Source organism: Cyprinodon tularosa, unplaced genomic scaffold (assembly GCF_016077235.1).
Source record: "Cyprinodon tularosa strain WSP-4 unplaced genomic scaffold, ASM1607723v1 ctg608, whole genome shotgun sequence".
Taxonomy (NCBI): domain Eukaryota; kingdom Metazoa; phylum Chordata; class Actinopteri; order Cyprinodontiformes; family Cyprinodontidae; genus Cyprinodon; species Cyprinodon tularosa.
The window spans coordinates 389919-404693 of NW_024039350.1; the positions used below are offsets into that span (position 1 = coordinate 389919).

General features: G+C 36.1%; 1 protein-coding gene across 1 annotated transcript; it reads left to right on the plus strand.

Annotated features, from left to right (window-relative positions):
- Positions 1–3744: 3744 nt before the first annotated feature.
- On the plus strand, positions 3745–13856 carry LOC119798021 (phospholipid phosphatase 3-like). The gene is made up of 6 exons (XM_038307345.1): positions 3745–4265; positions 9213–9370; positions 9462–9748; positions 10441–10498; positions 12833–13009; positions 13113–13856. Exons 1-6 carry the CDS (start codon positions 4091–4093, stop codon positions 13209–13211), a joined length of 954 nt encoding a protein of 317 aa, XP_038163273.1. The 5' UTR covers positions 3745–4090; the 3' UTR covers positions 13212–13856.
- Positions 13857–14775: the final 919 nt, after the last annotated feature.

The window sequence follows — 14775 nt, forward strand, 5'->3', positions numbered from 1 at the left end:
TCCTTGAGCAAAGAATCTTAACCCCAAACTGCTCCCCGGGCGCCGTACAATGGCAGCCCACTGCTTTTTAAATACTTAATTAATAGTGAATTTCATTTTTCTGTACTTATAATAGTGTAATGAAAATAAAAAACACTGGGAAAAAAGAAAAACATCACGTTTCATAAGTGAATTTCTCTGTATAAGAGGTTTCAAATCTCAGAAGCTGAAATTTAGAGATGCTTTTTTGTTTGCTTTGTTAATTTGTTAATTTGCTCCTGAGCAAAGTTTAGTTTTCAAGTTTAATTTCCTGCGAGGTTTTATGTGTTTGTTATGCAATAATGTTTTCCAGACACCTAAAGTTGAATACAGAAGCAAATCTGTAGGTTAAAGATTTTCATTCAAAGCTTCTCACAGGAGACAACACAAGGCCAATTTCTAAATAAAAAATCTCTGTTGCTCAGTGAGCTAACAGTGGTTAGAGGGAAGAAAGGTTTTCCTCAGTTTGAGCTGTTAAGTCCAGGAGAAGTTTAGTCAGGAGATCCCAGAGGCTTAAGGATCAGGAGGTTTGCAGACATCAAACACTAAAAGGAAGGTAACAATGACAAATCTGCACTTATACTTTCACCTCATTGTTTCACAAGGAAACAAGCACAGGTGAACGATTACCAGAACGCAGGCTTCACCTTGGGAGGGAAAAAACAACACAGACAGAAAGAAAATACAATTCCTCTTACAACAAAGCCCTGCTTTTTTTCTTCATTCCTCTGTTTGATTTAAGGATTCATAGGTTAACCATTGTTTGCATAATCTGACTTTCTACTAATGTTGAAAGGGTGAGTTTTCTAAAATACAGGAGCTAGAAACACCTTTCAGATCTGTTGACTTTAGTCTGCTCAAGTTGTTGTAGTTTGATCATAAGGAGGGAGAAATACTAGTCAAGTTATTTAGGTTAAATTGTTGCAGAAAGTAAAAGCTTAAGGGGTTAAAGGATCTGCTAAAGACATTACAGTATAAACATTACAACTAAACATTACAACTAACCAGACAGTATTACTCATACCCCTGGCAGATTTAAATAAGAAAGTTGGTTTCAAAAGAAAAAAAATGACATCAACAGGTAATAAAACAATTGAAAAGTACTGTCAAGAATTTATTAATCTAAATAATTTTCAATATTTAGATATTGCTTTAGTTTAAACCCGTTTTGGTGATGGTTTCCAAGTTTTGGAGGTGTGAAGGCCTTCTGTGCCATAACCATAATCTTTACCTCCCTTCATAGATTATCAATCACATTGAAGTTCAGGCTCTGCCTACATACAGTCACTCTATCATATTGATATTAACTCCAGTCAGAGGACATGTATCGATAAAATCCATGTTACTTAGGTGGATTTAAGAAAGTAAAATCCTTGGCTAGATTCACTTCATCTTTTTCACTTTGTCAGCTGATTTTAAGTTTTTTTCAAATGACTAGACTCCCTCAATAGCATGCAGTCAAGAGCTCAATCCTAATGCATCAAATCAATGAGGACTGTCTATCCAAGGTGGAAATGCATGATCGGTTGCCATGACGATTGCTGCCTGAATAGCTCTGGCAGCAAAGAAGAAGGTAGGGAAATGAAGTAGGATGCATCCTATGCAAGAAAAATTAGGTGTTCTTACAAGATTCTCTACTTTTGCAACTACTGTAGACCTAAATAGTGACCCAAGGAGACAATGAGATACACTTAGGAAACCTGAAGAGAAACCTGTTAGAGGCTGCACAACACTTTAGACTGGAGCAGAAGTTCACCTTCTAGCAGGACAACAACACTAACAGCTGGATCTACAGTAAATAGCTTGGATTAAATCATAACTTTACATTTCCCACACAAAATCCACATCAAATGTCTCCATTGTTTTTTAAATTGTTTTTTTAAATCAAATATTTTTATTTAAATATTTTATTGAATTTTCCTAATTACTCTCACACAGAAAAGGATCCATTCATCCATTTTCTGCCACGCTTAATCCCAAGTGCGGTTGCTGGTTCCTATCTCCAGCTGTCTACAGGCGGAGTCCACCCTGGACAGGTCACCAGTCCATCTCAGGCCAACACAGAGACAAACAGGACAAACAACCATTCGCACACACTCACACTTAAGAAGAATTTAGAGAAGCCAATTAACCTAACAGTCATGTTTCTGGACTGTGGGAGGAAGCAAGAGTACCTGGACAGAACTGACACATGCTCAGGGAGAACATGCAAACTCCAAAAGAATAAGGGACAAAATAGCTTCGAAAGGTCATTGTGAAGAAGAAATATACCAGATTCCTTCCAGACCATCCAGACACTGACACAAATTTCCTATGCATTTGGTCTTGATCCAACTGTGCTATGATGAGTGGAAATCTATCTGCATCCCACATCTCCTGTCACCGGAATAAGAGGAGACAGAGAGGGGAAAAGATCTTATCCAAGATTTCGCATACATGGTGAGTTATCAGCAATTCATGAGTACACACACAATTTTTATAATCATAATACAAAATCATCTATTAAGAGAGACTAAGCATTTGTAGGTGTTGCATCATTCTGTACTTCTGCAACTACTGTAGACCTTATTGTGACCCAAGAAGATGATGTACCTCCAAATGAATTAAAAAAAAAAAGATATTTCATGTTCTGTTTTTTTTGTTCTGGGATCTTTTTTGCCCTACATATTGTGAAGATCCTAGACAGTTTGAATTCCTGTCAGGGCACACATTTTGAAAACTTTTATTTTTGTGATATAAGTTTTTTGCAGTTTGGAGCATTCATTCTAATCATTGATTATTGGCCAGTATTTGTATAACATACTTTTCTATCTGGGGATTTTACACTGCATTCAGTCATTCACCCATTTACACACAGTATAAATGACACTATGAACATGCCATCCCCACTCATGGTGAGAAAAACACTGCAAAGGTCATGCAGTTTGAGACAGGATAGATGGAGCTACAAGTAGAGAAGAAGAGAAATACAGAAGGCTGCAGAAGACTTTAGACTGGAGCAGAAGTTCCCCTTCTAGCAGGACAACACTAACAGCTGGATCTACAGTAAATAGCTTGGATCAACGTATAATTATAACCTCAAATGTCCCAGACAAAATCCACACCAAATTCCTCCATAAAAGTTTTTAATTGCTTGTTTGAAGAGAATATTTTGGGTAACTTTCTAATTGTCTTGACACAGAAAAGGATAATGGACAAATATCTTTAAATAAAATAAAAAATAACCCTTATGTTATAAAGATAGCAAACCAATGACACATTTTTTTTGTTTCGGATCAACACGAATCCACATCTGAATGCTTGTTTTATGGAGCAAGTAAGCATAGATAAAAAGTGAAAGTTTTTTAGCCTACTTTTGATATTTTGGTCCATATAGGCAAGGCAAGGCAGCTTTATTTGCATAGCACATTTCAGCAACATGGCAATTCAAAGTGCTTTACATAAAATCAGTAAAAAAAACACACAGAAGAAACAGTTAAAAATAAAAACAAATAAAACACAAGAACAAAAATTACAGTGCAGTATAAGAGATTAAACACTAAAGAAATGGACGTTATTTAGAGAATGGCAACATCAAAAAGAAAAGCAAATTATCAGATTTTTTTATGATGGAGGATTCTAAGTCTTGGGTAATATAAATGTGGGTGAAAGGTTATCGTGATGAATAAATGTACCAGATTTCATCCAGAACATCCAGACACTTACACATTTCTTACGCACTTGGTCCTGATCCCTCCCACTATGGTGAGTGGAAACCTATCCGTATCCCACATCTCCTGCTACCGGAATAAGAGGAGACAAAGCGAGGAAAAGATCTTATCCAAGATTTTGCAAACATGGCGAGTCAGCAGCAACAAGTCGGGGCAGGCCGGGCAGACAGTGACGATTGAATATGAGTAAAAACTCATAAACCTGACACCGCATCAACGCGTCAGCAAATGCCTCTCGGAGCGTTTAAAACACGCAGCCACCATCTGGGTTTTACGCACTGAGGCTGCAGGAAGGTTGTTGCTGCCAACAAGTTTTTTCTTTTTCCACACTGAGCTTCAACGCAGCCAGGAAGAAAGACGTCATGTTGGAAGCGTTTGGGACCCAGAGCGCAGCTGTGAGCGCACCGAGCGCAGACAAGAAGATCAGCCTGGCACCGGCAGGGATGGACAGCGGGAAGAAACTCCTGCAGAAAACTGGATCCGCTCTATCCAAGAGGAGATTCCTGGTCGCATTAGACCTACTCTGCCTTTTAATTGGTAAATATTGACCTACTTTACCTTTTAATTGGTAAATATTGCGCTTAGTCTTAAATAGGGGTTATATTGTTAAATATATAGTATTAAAGAGTTACATCATAAGAAAACATTCACGTTTTTACAGCCTTTTCAAAATACTTTTTAAAAATAATTTCATTTCCTGCATCTCTCAAATAATCAAATAATTGTACTTTTATTAGAAGTACAAACTTAAAATGAAAAGTAAAGAAGCAAAAATCTAAAAAGTGTCTTATAGAGCAAGAAAACAACACATTTACTAGATGATATTGCAGATTTTATTAAATTATAGCACATATATTTTTATGTAATGTCAGCAGTAAGGGGTGATATTTTATCCTACTCTGTATTCATTCAAATATTCTGCAACCAGTTGTGGAAATAATCAGACTCTGCTTGGTTTTACTTGATTTTTCTTTGCGTGTTGAAATTAGTTTCTCCTTCCCCTTTTTTGTTTCATTCGTGCTAATGCTGTTCTGCTTCGTTACAATTGCTTCCTTTTTGTTTAGATAACACATCATCTGATATTCAGTGTGTTGAACTCGTCCAATATGAACACTCAAATAACAGGTTTCCAAGTCAGAACTATTTTAAAATATTTTTCAAAAGTTGCATAAAACATATCAAAAGGTTCCTTTATCTTAAAGTCATTTAGATCAGATGCCAGGGAAGGTGTCAAAAGGAGCAGAGTGTTTTCTTCAGCTCTGCAGAGCTCACAACTGCCAGTCAGCTGGCTGAAAGAAGGCTGCCACACTTTTATAAGAAGCAGTAAGGATTAATTGTCTATATATTCCAGGTAAGGTTTGATTCGTACACATGTTGTAGTATTTTTGACTTGTCATCCTTCACATATAAAACCTGAAAATGCTCTTTTCAGAATAGAGTTTTATGAATCTCAGACTGTCATTGACTGCAGCTGAGGCTCATAAAAACACAGTGGAAAAGCCATTTAGTTTAGTGTCAGTGAAGCCCTGAAGCAAAAGCTTCTGCTTTGTTAGCAGCTAGCAGTGGTGATCTTCCAGTGCCAACCAGTTGTTCTCATGGTGTTTTGTAAATCTGTCCTTGGGGATTAACTATTTAAACAGAATTTGAAACAGGGTGGCAAATTAGCAGCACTCATATTATCATCTCACATTTATATCACAGAAAGAGATCCCACACAAACAGTAGGGATGCACTGATGTGAAAATCTTGACCGATATCAATCTGTTATTAAAATCACAGCAATTGCAGCTATATGATTTATTCCAATTTACAATTCTCTACCCTTTGCACACCATAGAAGACCAACCACATGTGCTGACATTGCTTCTTTGCTTCAATGAAACAGCCACAACTCCTGGACTGCATCTTTTTCACATGACTAAACGAGCACAACATACTCAATCCTCCCCCCCAAAAAAAACCTGGAAATAAAAAATTGGTTGTTAATATCTGCCCAGTTTTGCTTATCACACCGATATCAATATTCATGAAAATGGAAACCGACGGTTGACTCTGATATTAACACTGACATATCCTGCATCTCCAGTAAATACTTCACATGAAGAAAAATACCGTCAATAGTTGTGTTGTAACAAGACCTCCTAACCCCTTCAGCTATAAGGGGATACATTACAAGCAGGGTGTAAAGCAGCAGACTCGTATTCGTATTTCTGTATTTTTATTCAACATTTATTTTATGATTAAAGTAGAAATCGAGCAAAAGAAAAGCAGCAGCACATTAAAAAAAGGACACAACAATTAGACAACAGTAAACACTGAAAGTGTAAAAATCTGAGCAATTTGACAAATAAAGAGCTAGATTTATTTGTATAGTGAAAGTTAAAGATTTTGAATAAAAGCAGGCCTTTTGTTGGATTCATAAGGTAAAAAGGAAGAATTCTGCTCAATGGGAACATTGTCTTAAAAAAATGGCGTTACAGTAAGATTAAGTTATCCTTTTCTGTTGTATATTTTTGTTTTAGATTTTTGGATAAAAACTTTGACCCTATAATAATTGTATCATAGAGAAATGCCTATAAAATGTTTGAATTAATGGAGAAAAAGACTCCATATATGGACCCCTCCTTTCCCTCTCATGTGCCTTATTGAGCGCTCTGTACCAGCTGCTCTGTGCATTGCCTGGGGATTTCTGCACTTTCCATGACAACATCCCAGTTCTCAGGCTAGAGGAGAGTCTAGGGGGAAATTTAGTTTAAATAAATAAATGGGCAATTCATGAGTACTGCATTCTTTGCACATGTACATGTGTGTGTGACCTCTAATTGCTGACCTACCCTCTGATGAGAAATAAGGGCTGATTACGTCTCATTGGCTCAATGGAAAAAAGTTGTATGCTGAAGCAGTTTATGTTACTAACAGGTTGTTCAGAAGAGAGGGCCCCTGTGAGAAGTCTCTCTATCTCCCCTTTTATCTCTCCACTCCCCGTTTTGTGTGTGCAGGCATGCAAAACAGAAACCGTGAAAGAGACAGTGAGGGTAGGATCTCCAGGGACAAGCAGAGACAGTGTGAAGCTGGTCCTGGCTCTGCTCGGCTGCTCCATTTGCTCTTTGTTTTGTTGGTCAGAGTTGAACTGGAGTCACAAACAACTCTCCCCCCTCCTTCTCTTCAACAACAGAATGCTTCTCACACACATGCGCAGTGGGAACCGGGTCTTTGTTGGAGCTCCGCTTTACTGCATTCCCTTATTTTAAGTCTTTGGAGAATTCAGCTTGTTTTCATTCAGAGCACATGAGGATCTCCAGTTTTCCTCCGTGGAGCTTCTTTCATTTCATGCCCACATTCCTGAATGTTATTTTCCTGTAAATATATTTGACATTTTCGCCCTTTCTTAAATCCCCTATGCTTCACTTCTTACTCTTTAGCTTTGACTTTTGTTTTGATGTTTTGTTTAGCAACAGTCAAGAAAATAGGAATGATCAAACACAGTTCGTAGTTTATTTGCTCATAGTCTGTTAGATTTAATTTGCATGCACAAGGATCAAAACATAAATTGCACTGAACATTTATATTTTCATTTTTCTTTAAATAAAAAAATTCATTCTGAAATCTGTTCTGAATAATATAGAGTGTATATGTACATCAGTGTTTTCTCAGCATACTATCAGGGAACAATATATTCTAACTGGTAACAATAGGGACCTGAATGCCTCAAGCATACTGCAAAAAACATAAGTTGTTCCCATTGTCAAGGATGACTACCATACAGTGTTAAAGTTAAAAAGTTTATTATTCAAAAGAAATTTTTATAGTAAAGAAAAATCTCATAGTGTCATTATAATGACAACATCCTAATATAGGCTTTAGTTTGTTCTTGTGAATATGATATTAACAGTTATAGTTTGGAAATGACAGGAAGTCAAGAAATTTAAATTAATCTTTGATTTTTGTGTTACCCAAAAAATGTTACTCAAAGTGCGAAAAATTACCGGAAAAACAGCCAAATTTCAAATAGAAATTTTAAATTCTCAAAGAACTTGACAGCCTGTTATTAATAATGTTGGGTAGCTTAAGAGAAACATCCAACAATGGTAGAGTGGATTTTCTGAAATTGGAGTTGTTACTAGCATTCGGTATTTTACCCCTAATAAGACCCTGACCAAAGATTTCCATGTTACAGAAACTAAAATAAGTTCTTATCAGAGATTGGAGCCAGAAGTTGGTCAGAGCAAGGCCATAGATAGTTCCTGGAATCTAAAAAATGTACATTTTGTTAATACAAGCTCTATTTTCTAAACTTAAACACAACTTTCCTTTTTGTATGGAACAATTAATGGCATAGCATCATGTGCTTCTTTACTGAACATGAAAACATGTTAACATTTTTTTTTTCTTAGTGGCTTAATGCTTCTAATTTGATTTCTGTTTTGCAAACCCTTCCTTTTAAAAGTAATGTTATGTGTCACTGTCTGAAAAATTCCTCACTGAAAAAAAAGCAGGCTTTTATTCATATAGCTGTTTTATGATAATCGAACGGTGTGGCTGTAGTAAAAAAAAAAGGAATATATAATTGTATAAAACACTCCTACACTTTTGAGTCAGACAGATCTTATTTAAAACACCTTCTGTCTTCATCTTCTTCACAGGAGGTGTGATCAGTTTCTGATCACACCTCCTACGAAGACAGAAGTCTGCCATCAAAATAAGACAGGTAGGAAGCATGAATGGTAGGGAAATTCCCAGCAGCGGAGTGAAATGCAAATGCAAGCTTATAGGTTAAAAATATAAAGACAATTGAGAAAAAAATAAAAAGAATAAAGGAATGTTCAATAAGGTCAAATATGCGACATGGGAAAAAACATTGCCGTCATTGGTTGCCGATTAAAATACATATTTAATGTGTTGGGAGTGATGGTTATGAAGTGTAGGAGTTGCGGGGAGGAAGGATCTGCAATGACAATCCTTTGTGCATTTAGGATGCAATGTGTACGTGAAGGAGTTTTCCTGCTCTGCAACAGCTTCATGCACAGAGTCCAAAACATTGTGTTATAGGCTTTTACGCTCTTTATAGAAAATGTTTCAAATTGACAATTGATTTAAAACCAGTAAAGACAAATTTCTTTTTTTAAAAGTTACTTAATCACTGCAGTGATAATATTTCAGAGTACTGGTCATTTTTAGAAGGCTTAAAATGTTAGTTTGTGACGTGTTTGTCCCTACATCTTATCCAATAACAGACCCTTTTCTTAGAATTACAGCATTGCTGCTTTCTAACAAGAAATAAGACTTTTACAATGGACAAAAGAAGAATTGTGGTGACAGCTGCCCAGCTCTCTGTTACTGATGTATTCTGACAGCATTAGATTTTTAGCAGCACCAGAAGGACACCAGCAACACACAAGTCTTAGCATCTGCTGCTCTCTGAACGCATCCTGTGAATTATCTCTATTGGCTAACTTGGTTTCCACATCTTCTCTGTCCATGCAGCATCGATTCCTTTCTTTGCATGTGAGCTGAAGGCAGTGGGCCCTTTCAAAAGAGGCTTCATATGCGGAGACCCCAGCATCACCTACCCTCATCTACGCAATGAAGCCATACCAGATGAGCTTCTCATAGCAGGTGGAATCTTCATCACAGGCCTTGCGGTGAGTGATCAAGATTAACCCCCCTTCCTTTAAATCAGATATTTTCTTCTTAATATTTATACTGATCCCTACCTAATTTTTTCTCCTTCAGATTGCTGTAGGGGAGTGTTGCCGGGTGCGTATCCAAAGCACAAGCTCAAAATCTTTCGTGAGGAACCCGTATATTTCCTGCCTGTACAAGGAGTTGGGCTCCTTCCTGTTTGGCTGCTGTGTCGGCCAATCGCTCACAAACATGGCCAAGCTTGGTGTGGGCCGGCTGCGACCTCACTTCCTGTCTGTATGTGGGGTCACCTATGCTTCGCTCAACTGCACACCAGGAACCTATGTGGCAACAGTGACCTGTCTCAATTCTGACCCTCACTTAGTAGAAGAGGCCAGGTGAGAATATGAGTGATTTTCTGGATCATTAAGCCACCACTATGCACAACCTGGGTGTAGAAATAAACAGCTGCAGGTCTATAGATTACATTACTGTAACAAAGTTCCTGTATTTCAGCAATTCAACTTTAAAAGTTAGTATTATACATCATATACAGTCAGTCAACAAGTTCAAATCTTTATGGAAAGTATGTAATTAAAAGTTTACTTATTTCACTAAATAAAACAGACTATATCGACAATTAACTTGCAGATTGAGATATTTAAGCCTTTGTTTTTGTCAGTTATGAAGTTTTTCTGCTTATGGCAGTAAAAAAAGAAAATTTCGGTTGAATGAAAAGTCTGTTTTTACATGCTTAAAGGTTGTTACTTTAAAAGGTACCTTTAACAAGCCTCATCAGAACGCAGATTCTAAGGCAAAGAATAAGAATGTAACTTCCTAAAAACAGAGGAATACTTCTGAATCACCTCTTTCTGTAAATATTTGACATATTTAAATCCCAGCTAATGAAATCCCAAAATTTTCACTGAAGTTGTAATGCCAATAAAGACACATAAAAAGTGTTTTTAGTTCCAGAATAGAATATAAATATATTTATATCCCATTGTTTTGAAATTGACATGATTTTGAAATAAAATCATGTGTTTCTGGATCTTCTTTTTAATTGTCTTCACTTTTTCTGTTTTTGTAGGAAATCCTTCTTCTCTGGCCATGCTTCCTTTGCCATGTACACAATGCTCTATTTAGCGGTGAGTTTGGATGTTCTCTATCTTTCATACACGTCAAAATGGAAATGCATGAATAATTTAAATAAATACTGCTTTATTTTTTTGAAATAATAATAGTAATATAGTAATAGTAAATAATAAGTAATGCACTACATTTGTACTTTGTTAAATAAATATGGAAATTATTGCATTTTTATTTATTTTATTTAGTCAGTTGTCAGAAATCTTTTCTATTTAAATCAGTGTACAGGGCTAAAATGTCTACAAAGTGATTGGTCTGCTGGTTGGTTGTGCAAGTTCAATAATAAGTCATCAGCATCTGTTTAATAGGTCTTAGTAAAATTTAAAATAATTTAATAACTGACTCCTAAACACATTATGAAATGAGGAGTGCTTAATTTCATAAAAATAAATAAAAAATCAATAAAGAAAATAAGACATGTTGCAGCTGATCTACAGCACACAATTAGACGTCCAAACTGGTTTGGTTCTGTTATATATGTATTTGGATAATAGACTCAAAAACTTTGCTTTCCATCACTTTTAAATGAATGAAATTTGCAGGTTCAAATTATTTGCATTTCCTCCATCCATGAATTTGTGCAGTTTGGTCATTGAAATGTGATCTGAATATTCATAAAAGCACGAAAGCAAATGGATTTAAACATATATTTGAATGAGGTTTTGCTATTAATTACACTATTCAATACACTAAGTTATTTGTGTGTTTATTAAATAAAACTCGCTGTGTTCTTGTCTTTTGGGAAATTTTCTGAAACACAAATTTATTGTCAGTCCAGTTTGCAACAAAACGTGCAAGAATGAGAGAGGAGAGGAACTGACAGATACACGGCAAACAAAGACTGCTTTGTTTTGTTGTTGTGGGAGGAGCGTTAACATCGCCCCACAGCTCTACTGTATTATGTGAAAATGTGTGTGTGTGTAGGTGTGGGTGGGTGAATGAATGTGTGTCTCTGCATGATAATTAATTACGGTGCATTCAAAAAGGGTTTTACTTTGGTTTCCTGATGTTTTTTTTTAAACCAAGTTTACATTTATAAAATGTACTGGTTAGAAAATGAAAACTTTTCAGCAAAACCAGAGTTGTTTGTTTAGTTCATGTTAGAGATAAAGCTCATGACTATTCAAGGTCTGCATAGATAAAGGATAAGGCTTATTTGTGGTAATCAGACTTACCTTACACCATCACCGATTACTCTGCTGTTATTTTCACTGTGAGATTTAAAGCCTGTGTGATGTAAACATCACCATCTTTACTGTTGATCTTTACTGTTGGCGCTGTGAGCTCCAGCTGTAACAAAAAATGTGCCATCAGAAACAGGGGGCGCCAAACACTCAAAACTCTGACTCGGATTCAGACAGCAAGTAAACAGGAAAAACAATGATGCTTCTATTCAAGAAATACAGTGAGGGGGGGGTTGTGTTTTTTAGACAACACAAAAAAATGCATTGCTGCCCTGGTAAAAATGACTCTGTATTTTTTTTTTGTCTCTTCTACTGTCTTCTTCTTTGTAGACAGTTAATAAATGAGTCCGTCATCACTTTATATAAGCTTTATTGAAAAAGAAATACTGCAGATTTGAAGTGGTTCAGCTGACCTAAAATTTTTAAATAAACTGCCGTGTGCTTGTTAACAAGGTGAAACTAAAGCATGTTTGAATAGCAGACAAGCTTAACCAAACTCCTTAAAAAGTCTGGCTCTCTATTGGCTCATATAATGAGAGCCTATAGTTTCCTTGTTAAAGTAGGTCTCTGCTTAATTTTTACAATCTCACCAAGTTAAAGCATGAAATAGGATTAATTACAGAATGGCACATTTTTGCAATAATGTTATATAGTACTGTTCATTTTTTTAACTAAGATTTATTTGATCAGTCCACTATGCATGTACTGTATACAAAGTTTAAGTAAGGACATTTTTTTCTAAAAGTTGACACAAAGAAAAACATTCATAGATATACAAACCCGACAAAATGTCTTGAATCAATATTAAGCCGATTGTTTCACCTGGTTGCAAAGAAAAAGCAAAAATTATTTAATCAACAGCTGAACATTTTGGCTTTGCGAAAAAAAAATGTATTGAGTTAATCCAAGTTTTTGGAGAAAAAAAATGGGGACCGTTCAATTAAAAAAATGTTTCAAGAGTTTCGTCTGATTCATGGAAAGAAGCTTGAATCATATCAAGTTGTTTTTTAATACCTCTGGAACAACAGTCAGCTTTTGAAAAAAAAATCTAGATGTTATTTATTTCCTCTTTTTTTATAACATCTCATTCATAAATAGTGTTTCTTTGGTATTCTTTTTTGTATTAATAAACTTTTTTTTTATCTCCAGTTCTACCTGCAGGCCCGGCTGACGTGGCGAGGGGCCCGGCTGCTCAGGCCGATGCTTCAGTTCCTCCTGGTCCTCCTGGCGGTCTACACAGGTCTGACCCGTATCTCGGAGTACAGGCACCACCCGACGGATGTGCTAGCAGGATATATACAGGGGGCCCTCACTGCTTACTGGGTGGTCAGTAAACTTCTCCTTCTCTGTTTGGCTCATCAGAGCGTGGCCACCTGTCAGTTTCTGCTCATGTCTCAAGTTGTGTTTTGTTTGTTTCCCCCCTCCCCAGGCGATCTACATCTCACCAATGTTTAAAAGCTGTAGCTCAGACCTGTCTGCAGATGAGACACCGGACAGCCCCCTGTCTCCCCACCACACTGTCTGCTAAACCCACAACCTACAGTACCTTCAGACTGCAAATGTGAAGAATGTTTGGCAATTTCCTCTGGAATCAAAAGACATACCTCAGTGTTTGGGCAGAGAGCAGAAAAAGACTATCTGGACAATCTCTGCAGCTCATAAAAAAACATAGAAGTGACTGAAAAGTAGAAAGGAAAAGTGACTGAAAGCTGTCTGTTGTGTGGACAGTCTGCATTCTTTCCTTGTGACTGATCACGCCCCACCTGCCTGTAAGATGAGACTGAAAACAAAAGCCACCATAAATTAGCACCACTTGTAAATATATACATATTTTTTGAGCACATAAGATAATGTCAAAGCACTTTTAATTTCCAATGTAGTTTTATTACAACTCTGCAATGAATAGAATGTAATTTATATATTTTTTATAAACATAGATCACTTTATTTAACTGTTTTTAAATAATCTTGTATGTTTCTGAAGGTAAGCAATCCTTTTCTTCATGTTTTTTTTTTGTGTCAGATGTTATATATCCTGCATAGTAAAGATGACTAATCGACTACCTGACAGAAAATAACACATATAAAGGTATTGACACTATTTGTCAGCCATTTCTATTGTATGTATCTGTCAGCCTCAGATACAGTGTTAGAAATAAAAATTTTTATACTTACTTTGTTTTGATTTTGTGTTATTTTTATACAAATTTGACTTTTTACAGCACTAGTGTTTTTTTTCTGACAGTAGACTGACAGGAAAGGGTATGAAAGAGGGGGAGAGACATGCGGCAAAGGACGACGGGTCGGATTCGAACCAGGGACGGCCAGATCAATGACTAAGGCCTCCATACATGGGTCCTGTGCGCTAACCACTGCACCACCGAAGCACACCACTCTTAATAATATTAACATAAACTTAGTTAGTAGTTACTTGGGCCTCATGTGAATCTAGAAACACTACTACACCAAATACCCCTTTTTAAAACTTGGACTTGATTTTTCTTTCAATATCTATTGAGTGACAGTATTGGAAAATGACTGTCATTTCAGAGTGCATGTGGCTGTGAATCATGTTCACTCATCCTCTGTTGATTTACTTCCGCTCTTCTGCACAGACTTCCACCATGTTTTGTTTATTGTTTATAAGAGAAGTAGTTAAGATTTTTTTTCACGCAACATTTTTTAACCATCGTGATTCTTACAACCCTAAAAACATTTAAAAGAGAGACTCATCTCTGTTGTTTCTGTAGCTGTTAATCAAAACTTAAAAACAATACAAAAACACTTTAGAACTGAGCAGATTTATAGGCTTGAGTTTTAGCAAGCGACACATTTTCATAGTGTTCCATATTTCTATTGAATTTAATTAAAGGCATTTTTTTCACATGCAAGGGAATTTCATCCGAATGGTTTTTACCTTTTCAATTTAATAAATCCTTTAAAGGACAATAAATATGTATATATATGTATGGGGCGGAGTAAAACAACTGTTTTTTTTTTTTTATCTTTTTATCTCTAAGATTAAATGGTTTGGAAAGTCAGTGAAACTTTATTTTTTACAGCAAACATTTCTAAATATTTCTAATAAAACTG